General features: G+C 44.1%; 1 protein-coding gene across 1 annotated transcript in view; it reads left to right on the top strand.

The window, feature by feature from the left end:
• Dchs2 (dachsous cadherin-related 2) overlaps positions 1 to 12,792 on the top strand; it is a 183,750-nt gene that overhangs the window by 138,617 nt on the left and 32,341 nt on the right. The window contains exons 11-13 of the mRNA XM_057757346.1: positions 4,536 to 4,670; positions 5,099 to 5,308; positions 9,543 to 10,400. Coding sequence (XP_057613329.1) covers positions 4,536 to 4,670; positions 5,099 to 5,308; positions 9,543 to 10,400 — 1,203 coding nt within the window. The remainder of the gene's footprint in view (positions 1 to 4,535; positions 4,671 to 5,098; positions 5,309 to 9,542; positions 10,401 to 12,792) is intronic.

The raw sequence follows: 12,792 nt of genomic DNA, 5'->3' as shown, positions 1-12,792 counted from the left end.
ATCTTAAATTTTTCAGTCTAAGGCCATTGCTAGAGGAGCCGCGGTGACACACTCCTGGCTCAGGCTCACTGCTTCTGCTCATCTCCTGTCCTGTTGGTATCTGACTCACCCTATGCAGAGTCTCTCTATAGATTCCAGCTATAAATGCATTTGTGGAAGGGGGAAATGAGTAAGGACCAATCATGTTCTCACTCATTCAGAAGACAATCTTTATTAAATTTTGGACTAAACTCTAATTTTTTGTATTTGCTGATTGCGTCCTATCTACACTATAAATTTCTGGATTAATTGTATTTTACTTTCTTTTAGTCTCAATTCCAGGGTAGTAAGAGATATGATGTAGGCATTCAACCAGTACTTTTGACTTCGTGATTTGAGAAACCAAATCCTACAAGTCATAAATGGTGTTGGGTTACCTTTAATCTTTGAAATATATTTATTACTTATTTTTCAATGCTGTCAAACAAGCAGTGAAGCGTATCCTCTTGGATTTAGAAATATCTGAAGGTGTGAGCATTATGTGATTATTGAAGACATGAAAGTTGGTCTTCCTGATTAGAACATAATGTTCCGCACTATCCCCTCAGGAAGTATTCCCGGTCTTTAAGATATAGGTCTTTCTCATGTACTTAGAATTGGCCTTACATATATTCCCCAGGTTTATGCCAATGTGTATTATCTGTCTACAGCTTGGACAGATTTGTACTTTCCTGCCTGCCACACTGCAGACTCTGGTTACGGCTTTTACTGGCCCTTTACATCCCCTTGTCTCTGTTGTGTATCTGCCACCCAATGTCAGTTCAGTCTCCAAGGAGATTAATCTCAGGGCTCTCATAGTAGCTTTCTGATCTTCTGTGAGTTAAGCTGCAAGTGTAAGACTTTCAACTTGCAATTTGCTCTCTGTAAATCATGATGACATTTGGTTTTCTAACCAGTCTGAGGCTTTCAAGGATCATGTCACCATTGTCCGACTCTCGTGGTCGGCTGTTTGTGCTATCACAGCAATGGGGGTTTAGAGGCATTCTCTCCCCTTGGACAAGACTCTCGCACTCCAGACAAAGACAAAGAGTTCAAACTCCCTGATATGCAAGACCTTCTCCTTGTGACAAGAGTTCTTGCCAGGCATGGGCGGCCAAGAACATTAGACGCTGCAATGCTGCCGCTGCTGAGTGGGCAACGCAGTACTGTGAAGGTGGGAGATGGGTCTGGAGGCACCTGCCTTTTAAAGGGAAAAGGGAAGGTTTGGGGCTCAAAGGACGGGCTGAAAGAGGAGGGGTCCAGCAGAATCTGGATCACGGAGCATTAAAGGACAGAACAGCACTGACGATACAGGGTGCTATTAGGAGGAAGAAAATTTAATTTTGTCCCCCTTTAAAAATATTTATTTACTTATTTATTTATTGTATGTGTTTTGATCATTTTGCCTGCACGTATGTACATGCATAATGTGTTACAATGTCCAAGAAGGCCAGAAGAAGGCATGGGTCCTCTGGAACTGAAAGTACAGATGGCTGTGAGTGACCATGTGGATTCTGGGAACTGAACCCAGGTCTTCTGAAAGAATAGCAAGAACAGAGGAGAGCAGTCATCTCAAACTCTAGTGTATCACAGGCAGGGAAGCATAGGTTTAGATCTGAGACACAGTAGTGTAAGCACTGTCTTAAATAAAAGTAAAGGGAGAACAAACAGGAAGCGGCAATTATAGAGGCTGCAAGCAAAATGGAGCTTAGTTTGTTCAGGGAGCAGAAGGGAAGTAAAGACGGCAGGAATATAGCAAGGATGTGAGCTGCCAGAAGCGTCAGAGGAGTAAGCAGGGTCCACCTCACGAGAGACTTTGTAGATGTTGGTGAAGTGTGGGAGTCTTATTTTGAGTGCATCCACTCTTTCTTCCTTTCTGCTGATCAACTCTTGTTCGTTTTCATGGCCCCACAGAGCATCTCTGCTGAGTCAGTCACACTGTATCATGTAGCATTGTGCTTGCACGCTTACTTGACCATACTGAGTGCTGTACGCTAAGTCTTGTGAGGAGAAAGGCTTTGTGGTCTTCCAAGCACCACGTTTCTGTCACCTTCCTCTTACCTTAGACGGTTCCGTGCTTACTGAATGAGAGAGTGAACACATTACCTTTAATTCATGGATCTACTCCCCTGAACTCTACCCCTTCACTCTTTATAACTCTTGGGTTTAATTGTCTATACCATGAGAAGGGAGCTCTGGAGACCAAGATAGTTGTCTTAACAATATCTTTCCAAGTCTAGCATTCAGTAAATGTGCATGGATAATTGAGCACAGGAGGGGAGAAATGAGAGGAGAGAGGAAAGAAGGAAGGAAGGAAGGGAGGGAGGAAGGAAGGAAGGAAGGAAGGAAGGAAGGAAGGAAGGAAGGAAAGAATGGAGGGAGGAAGAAAGGAAGGAAAAGGGAGGGAGGAAGGAAGAAAAGAAGGGAGGGAGAGAGGGAGAGAGAGAGAGAGAGAAGAAGGGAGGGAGGGAGAGAGAGAGGGAGGAAGGGAGGAAGAGAGGGAAGGAAGGAGAAAGAGGGAGGGAGGAAGGGAGAGAGGAAGGGAGGGAGGGAGGGATAGAGGAAAGGAAGAAGGGAGGGAAGGAGGGAGAGAGAGAGGGAGGGAGGAGAAAGTTAAATAACCAAACAAATAATTAGAGTTCATTATACATGGGGTTTTCTGGAGTCATTGACTAGGAAAGTAGTGGATGAATCTGTACTCAGCTCCACCTCTATGGCCAGAACAAGCCCTATTCATCCCACTCTGGAAATGAGGAGTAAGATATGACATAGAGAAATAATGAGGGATTGTATCTCAATTACAGGATGTCTGCTGTATGTGCGGGGCCCTGAATTCCAAACCTAGCAGCAAAACAAACAACTGGATAAATAGATCAATAAATAAACAAAAATGTGAAGCAAAGAAAAAGAGAGCACAAATATTTTCTTTTTCTACTCTTCTTTCCATGTTTTTTTTTCTCTTCTTTTGTTCCTTTCTGTCTTTTTGGACATCAGTCAGCAACTGATAACACCATGGAGGTGCTAAAATAGGTAAGAGCTGAAGATAGCCACTAGATTTCATGATCAGAAAAATCATTGCTCGTAGTGGAAAGAATAACTAGGGGTAACAGTGGGTTGAAGTTTGCTCCAGAGAATGGACAACATCCTTAAGTGAAATTGTGGAAATATTGAGAAAGACTTAATTCTTACAGTTTCAGAGGATAGGAAAGACTATAGAGGAAAGGCCAGAGACTTTAGGAAAAGTCCAAGTCTGAAGAGTTGAAGGATTTCTTCTGCCATTAAGATAGGCAGATAGAAACAAGGTTGAACATCTATTCAGATGATTAAGGGAATTCTTTCCCAATGTTTCCTTTCTTTCTGAGAAGTACAAAGGACCTTGTGGGAGCGAGCCAGGATGTATTTGGTAGAAACCCCACAGACAAGCTGTGACCGAGGACAATCACAAACGATGCTGATGTTTGAGTGGCCCTCCCCTGGGCTGTTAGGACCTTCTCTCGGTTTCAGTGGTTTGTTGGATCACCAAGGAGAGCAGAAAGATGACCGGACTGAGCATGGGCTGTCACTCTGCTGGGAATCTTCAACTCAAAGTCACGAGACGTGGGGAAGATGCAGGTTTGATGGAGTAAACTCAGGCTGGGCTGCGGAGGGAAAGAAAGTCATTGGGAGGGATGCTTTCCAGGGCCATGAGGAAGAAATCATGAGGCTGCAGGCATTGAGGTCTAATATTAGCTAGTGTCATGTACACACAGAAGCAACTGGTCACGTATCCGTCCTTCATTAGATGTGTGTCGTGAGGACGGCACTAAATATCTGTAGACCCAGGCTTCCAACTTGCTTAGTAAGGTAATGGGATTAGACAAAGTCATCTCTATTGCTCTTCTGTTTTCTTATTCTCTTGTTTGCTCGGGACAATTACAAGGGTGTGAGGAGGAATAAGCAAGAAACTCCTTACAGCCGCAAAAATGGGAGGAATTATTTTCACAACGCATAACAATGTGGTATGGCTTGCCTCGCTCCAGATAGGAGACCAACTGCTAGGTTAAACACAAAACAAAGCAAGACTAACCACACAAGCAACCTTGTGGGCCCGCTCCTCGGGCTGAGAATAAACAGAGTCCTACCGCTGAGCACAGGCTTTTTAAACAGAGGATAATCTACAGGAATTGTCCTCTGCCCCACAAGTTCACAATTATGTCATTAAGTCACAATCAGGGGTGTTAGGAGGAGTAATTAGAACTGTGTTGTAGAGTTGCTCGCTCCTAAGAGAAACTTTATGGGAAGGAAAAAATCCAAAGCATTCTCTGTGGTAAGTCTCATAAGGCTTTTGAAAACTAAGCATTTCTGCTCATGGGGTCGTCACTCCAGAAGAGCAGAGAGAGGTATGGTCTTCTACTTTAATCTGAAGACTTTTTAATAATCTTGCCTTTTTCATCTACAGCCCGATATATGCACATGAAAAGGGTCAAGTTTCCCAAGGAAAGAATTTCTAAACTTTGCTTTATTTTTTCTTCCTTAAGGAATGAATTCCAAGCTTCAGTTTCAAATCATGCCAGGGCCTGCCTTTGGGTTGTTTGAGATCAACCCCGACACGGGAGAGGTGGTAACAACGGTCACCTTTGACCGAGAAGCTCAAGGGATCTTCACACTTCGAGGTAAGGGACCTGCTCCCAACCACGCAGTCTCAAAGGATGCAGAAGGATTGTCAGTGGGACTTAGCATTTCTTAATTTTTTTTCTATTTATTTGAAAATGTACATGGATGAGTGTGTGCCTCTTGTCTGTATGAGCACCATGAGTATGTAACACTCATGGAGGCCTGAATAGGCTTTCTAATCCCTTTGCTACAGGTTAGCTTCTTAACTGGGTTCTGGGATCAACTCTCGGCTTTTGGAAGAATATTAGCTTCCCTTAAGTGCTGAGCCATTTCTCTAGCCTGAAATTTAAGATTGCCGTAAGACACCCTTAAATAAATATTATTGACCCAGGGCCACCCGGGTAGTTCAGTCTCATGCTGTGTCTCAAGAACCGTGTTTCTTAGGTATTAACAGCTACAACCCTTCCTTCTTTGTGTTCAACATCAGTACTTGTGCAAGACAGTGGCATCCCGCCCTTGTCCAGCACAGCGACCATCATCTGCACCGTTGAAGATGAAAATGACCATGCCCCAGAGCTTGCTGTCCTCAGCCACGACATTGAAGTTCTGGAAAACCAAGATCCAGGGGTTGTCTATACTGTGCTGGCTTTCGATATGGATGCTGGCAACAATGGAGCAGTCACCTATCACATAGCTGGTGAGTCTCACAAAGTCGGCCTTCTATGGGTACTGAGCAATGCGGATGGCCTGGAGAGTTTTCCGTTTTGGTGTCTGCTGTGTTTTCCTACAAATTCCACACCCAGTGAGAACTACTGCTCCCTCCCTGTCAGGATCTAGCCTTGACTGGTTTGTATGTTCCAGGGTAGGGGCATGTGGACTAGAAATGTTAGATGGATAGAGATACCAAAGAAATACAGAGACATAGGAGAGTACTGGAGAGCAACTCAGTGAACACTGAGTACTGAATCCAGCTGTGTTTATCTTCTATACTCTTCCCCCAGTCCACAAAGGGGGGAAGAAGGCAAAAGACTATTTTAACATGATGCAAAGGGCTACCAGAACAATTACTTGCTTCAATACTTGAGACATCAAGCCACTATTTCCTGAGTGAAGCATTCTGATGTTTTAGGGAGGACATGCAGTGACTACACCCAAGACCGAGTATCCTGTATGCAGCCACTCCCTACGGCAAACCTCCTATTTTAAAATGAATGGGTGGGAATAGGCTTGAATTCTCTGACCTTTGGTCAGCATGGAGCAGATCTACCTCTAAGGGCCATCTTAATGTCCAAAACAGCAAGCAGCCACACCCTAGGTCAGGATAGCTTGTTTGTAGCATACCTATTGTCAGCAACTTTGAGAGAGCAGGAATAGCTCAAACTCTCTGACTTTTAGTCAGGTGGAACAGGACTCACATCTGTGGGAGACTCTCCAACCTTTAGTCAAGGTGGAGCAGGACACACATCTGTGGGCCCTCACAGTTCCTTTCCCTGGAGAGGGCTCTGCCTCTGCCCACCCTGGATCAGCACCCTCCAGGTTTTCTAAGGTCATGGTCTTGAAAGCTTTTCTGAATTTGCTTGTATGCCAAGACTAGGGAAAATACATATAGAACGATGTCTTTTTCCTATTGTTGTTTCTTCATATGGTCACTTATTTTATTCTTTGCATCTTGAGTTGATAACTCCTTCTATATCCTGTCACAATTTGCCATAATGAAGTATATTTTTGTTCTTATATCAATTATTGTAACTGTATTTTCTGTATTTGAGTATTTGCAGATATTGAAAGGAAACTAGCTAAGATTTTAATAAATATGGAATCTAAGATTTAAAGTTATTTTACATTGAATTGATTATTGAAAGATTAAAATATCAAAGATACTGTCCAAGTTTTTATTAATAGTTTATTAAAAACCAAATTGTGTTGAAAAATGAATTGCTTAACAAAATTTATGGATTTTCTTTTCCAGTTTATGATTGTGGGCCTTCTGTCCTTCCCTTTCCTCTTCCCCTTCCCTTCCCTCTTCCCCTTCCCTTCCCTTCCCTTCTCTCCTTCCCTTCCCTTCCCTCTTCCTCTTTCCCTCCCTCCCTCCCTCCCTCCCTCCCTCCCTCCCTCCCTCCCTCTCTCCTTCTCAAAATCTCATAATGTTCTCAGGTTGGTCTTGAAACCCTGTTCTCAAAGTTCCTTCTGACCTAGCCTCTTGACTAGCTGGGAGTATACATCATTGTACTGTTTTAGAGTAAACGAAGAAAGCAATTGGCCTTCTGCCAATTTTCTTTGTTATAGACAAAGCTTTGGAAGTGACTGTCTATGACTGTCTACATTTTTTTTTTTTTTTGAGACGGGGTTTTTCTGTAGCTTTGGAGCCTGTCCTGGAACTAGCTCTTGCAGACCAGGCTGGTCTCAAACTCACAGAGATCCACCTGCCTCTGCCTCCCAAGTGCTGGGATTAAAGGTGTGCACCACCACCACCCGGCATTTTGGTGCCGGCATTGGAGTTCAGAATCCAGGACTTCAGAAGCACCACGTGCAGGCTCTTCTACTAAGCTGTCCTCCGTCAGCCCCTTGTGTGCATCCTGAAAGTGGGGAGGACCGTTGATTGATGGAAGTTATTGCTTGAACGTTTTCTGAGTTGTATATCCCCCAACCAATTCATAGTCTTTTGCAGTTATTTATCCGTCACAGGGTAAACTTGGTAATTAATAGCAAAGACCTTTTTTTTTTTTGTATGAAGTAGGATGTGTTCTTCAGTCATTAAAGCCAGCCACTACTTCTGCACTGAACTGCAATGCGGGGGGGGGGGTCAACAGAGGGGCAGAAAAAGACAGGGAGAGAAAGAAGGAGGGATGGGAGGTGGGCAGGCCCTTCAAAGGGAACATAGTGACTGTGCACAGGAGATGCTCTTAGTGGCTGCAGCTGAGGACGCATCCTGTCAGAACCCCAAGGTCAGGCCAGTAGAGATACTTGAATACTAACAACCATTACCTTGTAACAGCACCACCTTGAAGAGAATGTGTTAAACATGGGCACCTGGGGCCTATTCGACATCAAAACCATAGCATTTACCTAAGCTAAGTCGTGACTGCTACCTTCCTGGGTCTTGATTTCCACCTTTGTGGTCCTAGAACTTACCCATTTCCTGTACACACCTATTACTTCAGAGTCCTCTCCTTCCTGCTTTCTCAAGCACAGATTATATAACTCTCTCCTAAACCTCCACGTTCTAGTAAATTCTTATCTTGCTTCCTCAGTCTTCCTCCCAAAGCTGAAACAGGACTCCTGGCTCTGCCTGAACTCCATCCAGCTCTCTAAGGCCAGGCAATGAAGTAGAACCCTTGTGATTGGACCCTGCTTCCTCTCAAATCCATGTCTCATCTTCTACACCTTATCTCACCTGCAAACTTCAAGGGAATCCAGTTAATGGAAACTTCTCCAAGGCATTTCAGCTGCCAAGTGCTCACATTTCTGGGACCACACACAGTCATTGCTTTACACATAATGCATGTCGTCTTGCTTCTTCCCATTGAAGGGTGAATCTGCACGTTATGGTTTCCAATAGCATCTTGTGGCCATGCTCACATGTTCTACACTGTTGGATCCCCATGCACCCACGCCACCTGAATATGAGTGCTAAGAGCATACCCTAAGGTCTGGATCCCAAACTGTCCCTTCTTAGATTGTAAGGTCTTGGGAACTAGATCATATGTCCAATTCTTTACAGTTCCAATATCAAGCCTACTTGTAGTATACAGTAGGAGCTCATACTTGGCACATCATTGGTCCTCAATGAATGTTGAACAAATGAATTGATTTTTCAATCACAAATACCACACAGCACATCTGCCTATCCCTATGTTATAAATAAAAAGGCAGGATTCCCCTCCTGAGCCCCTATTTATTGAGATTATGTTCTCTGAACACTTTGCTTCTTCTGTATGCTTTAAGTGCTTACAAGCTTACATGAGCCTGGTACTTTGATCTTACCACACATTCAAGAGTATGGCCAATGAGACTGAACCATTTTTACTTCAGAAATCGACAAAGATGACTTTGAGACACTTTGCCTCTGTGTGCGTTAGTCCTATGGAAGATAGTCAAGAACACATATTTTGAAAGATACAGAGGTGGATAAAATATCCTTGCTGATGTCATGGGAGAAGTGGGCAGTTGTGCGGTCGTCTGACAGAAGCATGAGAACTCGTACACGCAGTGACAGGGGATTGTAGGAAGGAGGAGCACAGAAGGACTGAAATACACTTAGCACAGTGGAAATACACTTAGCACAGCGGAAATACACTTAGCACAGTGGAAATACACTTAGCAGCTAGTTGCATTTTGGAAAACTCTTACAATCCACCTGTTATTTTCTTGGGGTGTTTTCTAAGAGATTCATCTATTGCTTGCATATGTGTGTTTGTCTGCATGTATGTATGTGTTTTACTGTTTATGGAAACTAGAAGAGGGCATTGGGTCCCATGGAACTGGAATCACAAAAGTTTGTGAGCTGCCTTATAAGCCCTGAAATTGTACTTGGTCCTCTGGAAGAGTAGCAAATGCTTTTAACCCCTGAGCCATCTTTCCAGGGCCCACCTCTACTTATAAATTTTTGATGGATAGCAAAAATACCCCAAACAATATTTCTCATCACTTAATAGTGTTTTATTGTCAATAAAATGCATATATTAATGTTATGGTAAAATATATGAATGCAAAATGTGTGTACAAAAATCAGGTTGTTGCACATGTTCTAAGGTGCATATTGAGGGTTACGGTGTTGGTCATGCTCAATTGTTCTCAGTACTGAGGAAAGTGCTATGATACAATAATCAGGAAATAAATACTTTCAATGATTAAAAAGTAATAAGTATATCACCTATCAAGGAGCTATTTCTTTCCCATTTCAAATAGATTTCAACTGTCTTCTGTAACAGGTGGGAACGTTGGTGAGTACTTTGCACTTCATGCAACCTCAGGAGAACTCTCAACAACTCGAGCTTTGAACCGGGAGCAGATCAACAACTTTACCCTTATTATCCTGTGCTCAGATTTGGGGAATCCACCCCGAAGCTCGGTGATGCATCTTCATGTTAGGGTTTTGGACGACAATGACCACAGCCCTTCCTTTCCCATGCTTCGTTACCAGTCCTCTGTGAGAGAAGATGCTGAGATGGGCACTGTGGTCCTGGTGTTGTCTGCTGTGGACAGAGATGAAGGCCTCAACGGGCAGGTGGAATATTTTTTGCTGGGGGAATCTTCTGGTACATTCTCTGTTGATCGGGTAACAGGGGCACTGAGGACTAGCCGCGCCCTTGATCGAGAAGCCAGACCGCAGCACATGTTCCAAGCTGTGGCCAGGGACTGCGGTCCCCAAGGCGGGAAGAGCAGCGTGCTGACTATACTCATATCTGTCGCTGATGCTAACGACAACAGTCCTGTTTGGGAGGAGAACCCAGTTGATGCTTTCCTGTCCCCCAGGCTGTCCCTGAACCAGACCATTGCTCAGCTGAGATCCAGTGACCCAGATGCAGGCCCCAACGGAACTGTCACTTTCAGCTTCGCAGACACCCAGTCAATGTTTTCTATCGATGAATATACAGGAGAAATCAAACTTAGGCAGAATCCATCTTCAGAATCTTTTCCTATTTGGGTGCAGTTAAAAGCCACGGACCAAGGGGTCCCAGCGAGGGCAACCAAGGGCCTCTTGGTTGTTCACACGGCAGGAGAAGATGTGACTATCTCCTTCAACCACCGCCTCTACACAGGACTCGTGATGGAGAACTGTGAACCAGGTGAGTGTATCTTCAAGTTTTTTGTATATTCACCAATTTGGGCAAAATGCTTTAATATAGACTGAAGAGATTGCCATTGCACTTTCAGATGCAAGCTGATGAGCCTGTTCCGGATATTGGAAAGTTACAGTCAATGTGATTGGATTAGCTTTCCAATGCTACTATGAGATGACAGAATCAATCTGCTTATTAAAAACAGCACTGTTCTTTTACTTCACTGTTCTGGAAGTTCCAGGCAAAACGGAGTGGCCCCAATGCTGTGGGCCTCCTTTGGGGCAGTATCATGGTGGGAGGGCATGGCAGAGCAGACTGTTCATTTCAGGGACCAGGAGAGAGCGGGAAGTAGAGTGGGAAGACAGTGCCCTTTGAAGGTCCATCCTCAGCCATCTAACAGCCTTCTGTGAGGCCTGCTTCCTGAGGGGTCACCATTTCCTGGTAGTGTGGTAAGAGGGCCACTTGTTTGTTTCCCTGCCATTCAGCAGCTCAGCCCTGAAATAATCACACAGAAACTATATTATTTAAATCAGTGCTTGGCCTCTTAGCTAGCTCTAGCTTCTTAATTGGCTAACTGTTACATCTTAATTTAACCCGTCTCCATTAATCCGTGCATCACCACATGGCAGTGGCTTACCGGCAAGGTTCTGTCCAGTGACTGTCTGGTGGCAGCTCCATGGCTTTTCCTGACTTTGCCTCCTTTCTCCCAGCACTCTCTTTAGTTTTCCCTGCCTACCTAAGTTCTGCCCTATCAACAGGCTGAGGCAGTTTCTTTATTAACCAATGGTAGTCACAGCCTACAGAGGGGACTCCTCCCACATCACAGTAGTACTACCCTGGGTTTTCACCACACTTTCACCCTATGGGAACATCCACATCTAAAGTATAGGCACAGCTAATATTGACCTGGTCTGAAATAAAATGTCAGGATAGATTGTAATGAAGACCAAACCACTTCCAACTTCAGGAGCTGGGCCTTCTTGCTTAAGACTCAGTTTGAAAAGCTAAAGGATAATAAATGAGTGAGAAGTCTCCATCCTCCTGGCTTCATATTTTTAACTCTTAATAACATCCTTTTTATTTTTTTTTTTAATTTTAAATTAATCAGATGGTTTTCATTACAAAAAACAGCTATCTGTTTAAAAGAACTCAATATTCTAGCAATGCGTTTAAGAAATCTTAAGCCTCAGGGAAGCTGGTTGGAAACATTTCTGCAGGTAATGCAAGCTAGTGGCATCTGTGAAAGGCAAGGAGATGAGACATGGACAGGCCTGTCTTTGTGGGAGGGTGTATTATGTCAGCCAAGAGATAGACCAAAGGATGTAACAGGAAAGGGAAAAGAAGACTGTTGGATGTGATCAGAGGAAGTCCCTGGGTGGGGAGGGTCCCTAGGGTCTCTGCTAAGCAAGAGTTGTGTACATGAAGCATCCTCCGACAGATAGGACTTTCCTTGGAGCACGGGTTCAGTGCAGACTGCCAGGTCATATCAGACACAGGGAAGAGTTTCCTTATTTATTGTTTTCTGTTCTAGTATTTCAGTAGGCTCAAAATATTGCAGAATACGAAGCAGTATTAGAATGATCTTAATGTTATTAAGCATTATTTTATAGCTTCCAGCATGATTTTGTTGTCTCCAAATGCATGTAAAATTTAAACCTTTGTATTCAAATGAAAAGCAGTAGAGAAGTTTTAATTTCTCATAGGTCCCTCAGACATCCTGTCAGTAAGAGATATTTGACATGCTGTGTGAATGTGAATTAATTTTTTATGTTCTAAATTATCATTACATTATACTACAGAGGGGGAGGGAGAAAGGTGGAAAGAGGGGGAAACGGGGAGAGGGAGAGGAAGAGAGAGAGACAGAGATAGAGAGATAGAGAGTGGGCAGAGAAAGAGGGAGAGGCAGAGAGAGAGAGAGAGAGAGAGAGAGAGAGAGAGAGAGAGAGGGAGAGACTGAGACTTTTGGGGCCCCCTGCTTTTTTCTGTTTCTTCCATGTAGGTCCCAGCCTTTCCTATGGCCCTGTTCACAGCAGCTAGGGCAAGTGTTTCCTGCTGCTTGCTCCCCACATGCCTCTGTTCTAGAAGCACCTTCACAGGCACAGACAGAAGTGTGCTTTAGTAACCCACCAGACCTCTTTAAATCCAGTCATGTTAGTGATCAGGATTCATCATCACAACCTGAGCTGACTCTAGTTCCTGTTTTCCATGGAAGCCTTTAGTAGATAAGACACAGGAAGTCCCTCAGCAGGAGCAGCCGCCACAAGGCAGAGAGAGCGCAGTAGCCCAGCAGGTTAACCAGACAAGGGGCCCCCGTGGTTCCCTCCTCTCTGCTGTTGCTGCCTCCTCTGCCACCACCCATCCCCCAGTTTCATACGGGGTTAGCTGGATTTGACCATTT

Source organism: Chionomys nivalis, chromosome 24 (genome assembly GCF_950005125.1).
Source record: "Chionomys nivalis chromosome 24, mChiNiv1.1, whole genome shotgun sequence".
NCBI lineage: Eukaryota > Metazoa > Chordata > Mammalia > Rodentia > Cricetidae > Chionomys > Chionomys nivalis.
This window is presented reverse-complemented; position numbering and strand designations above follow the sequence as displayed.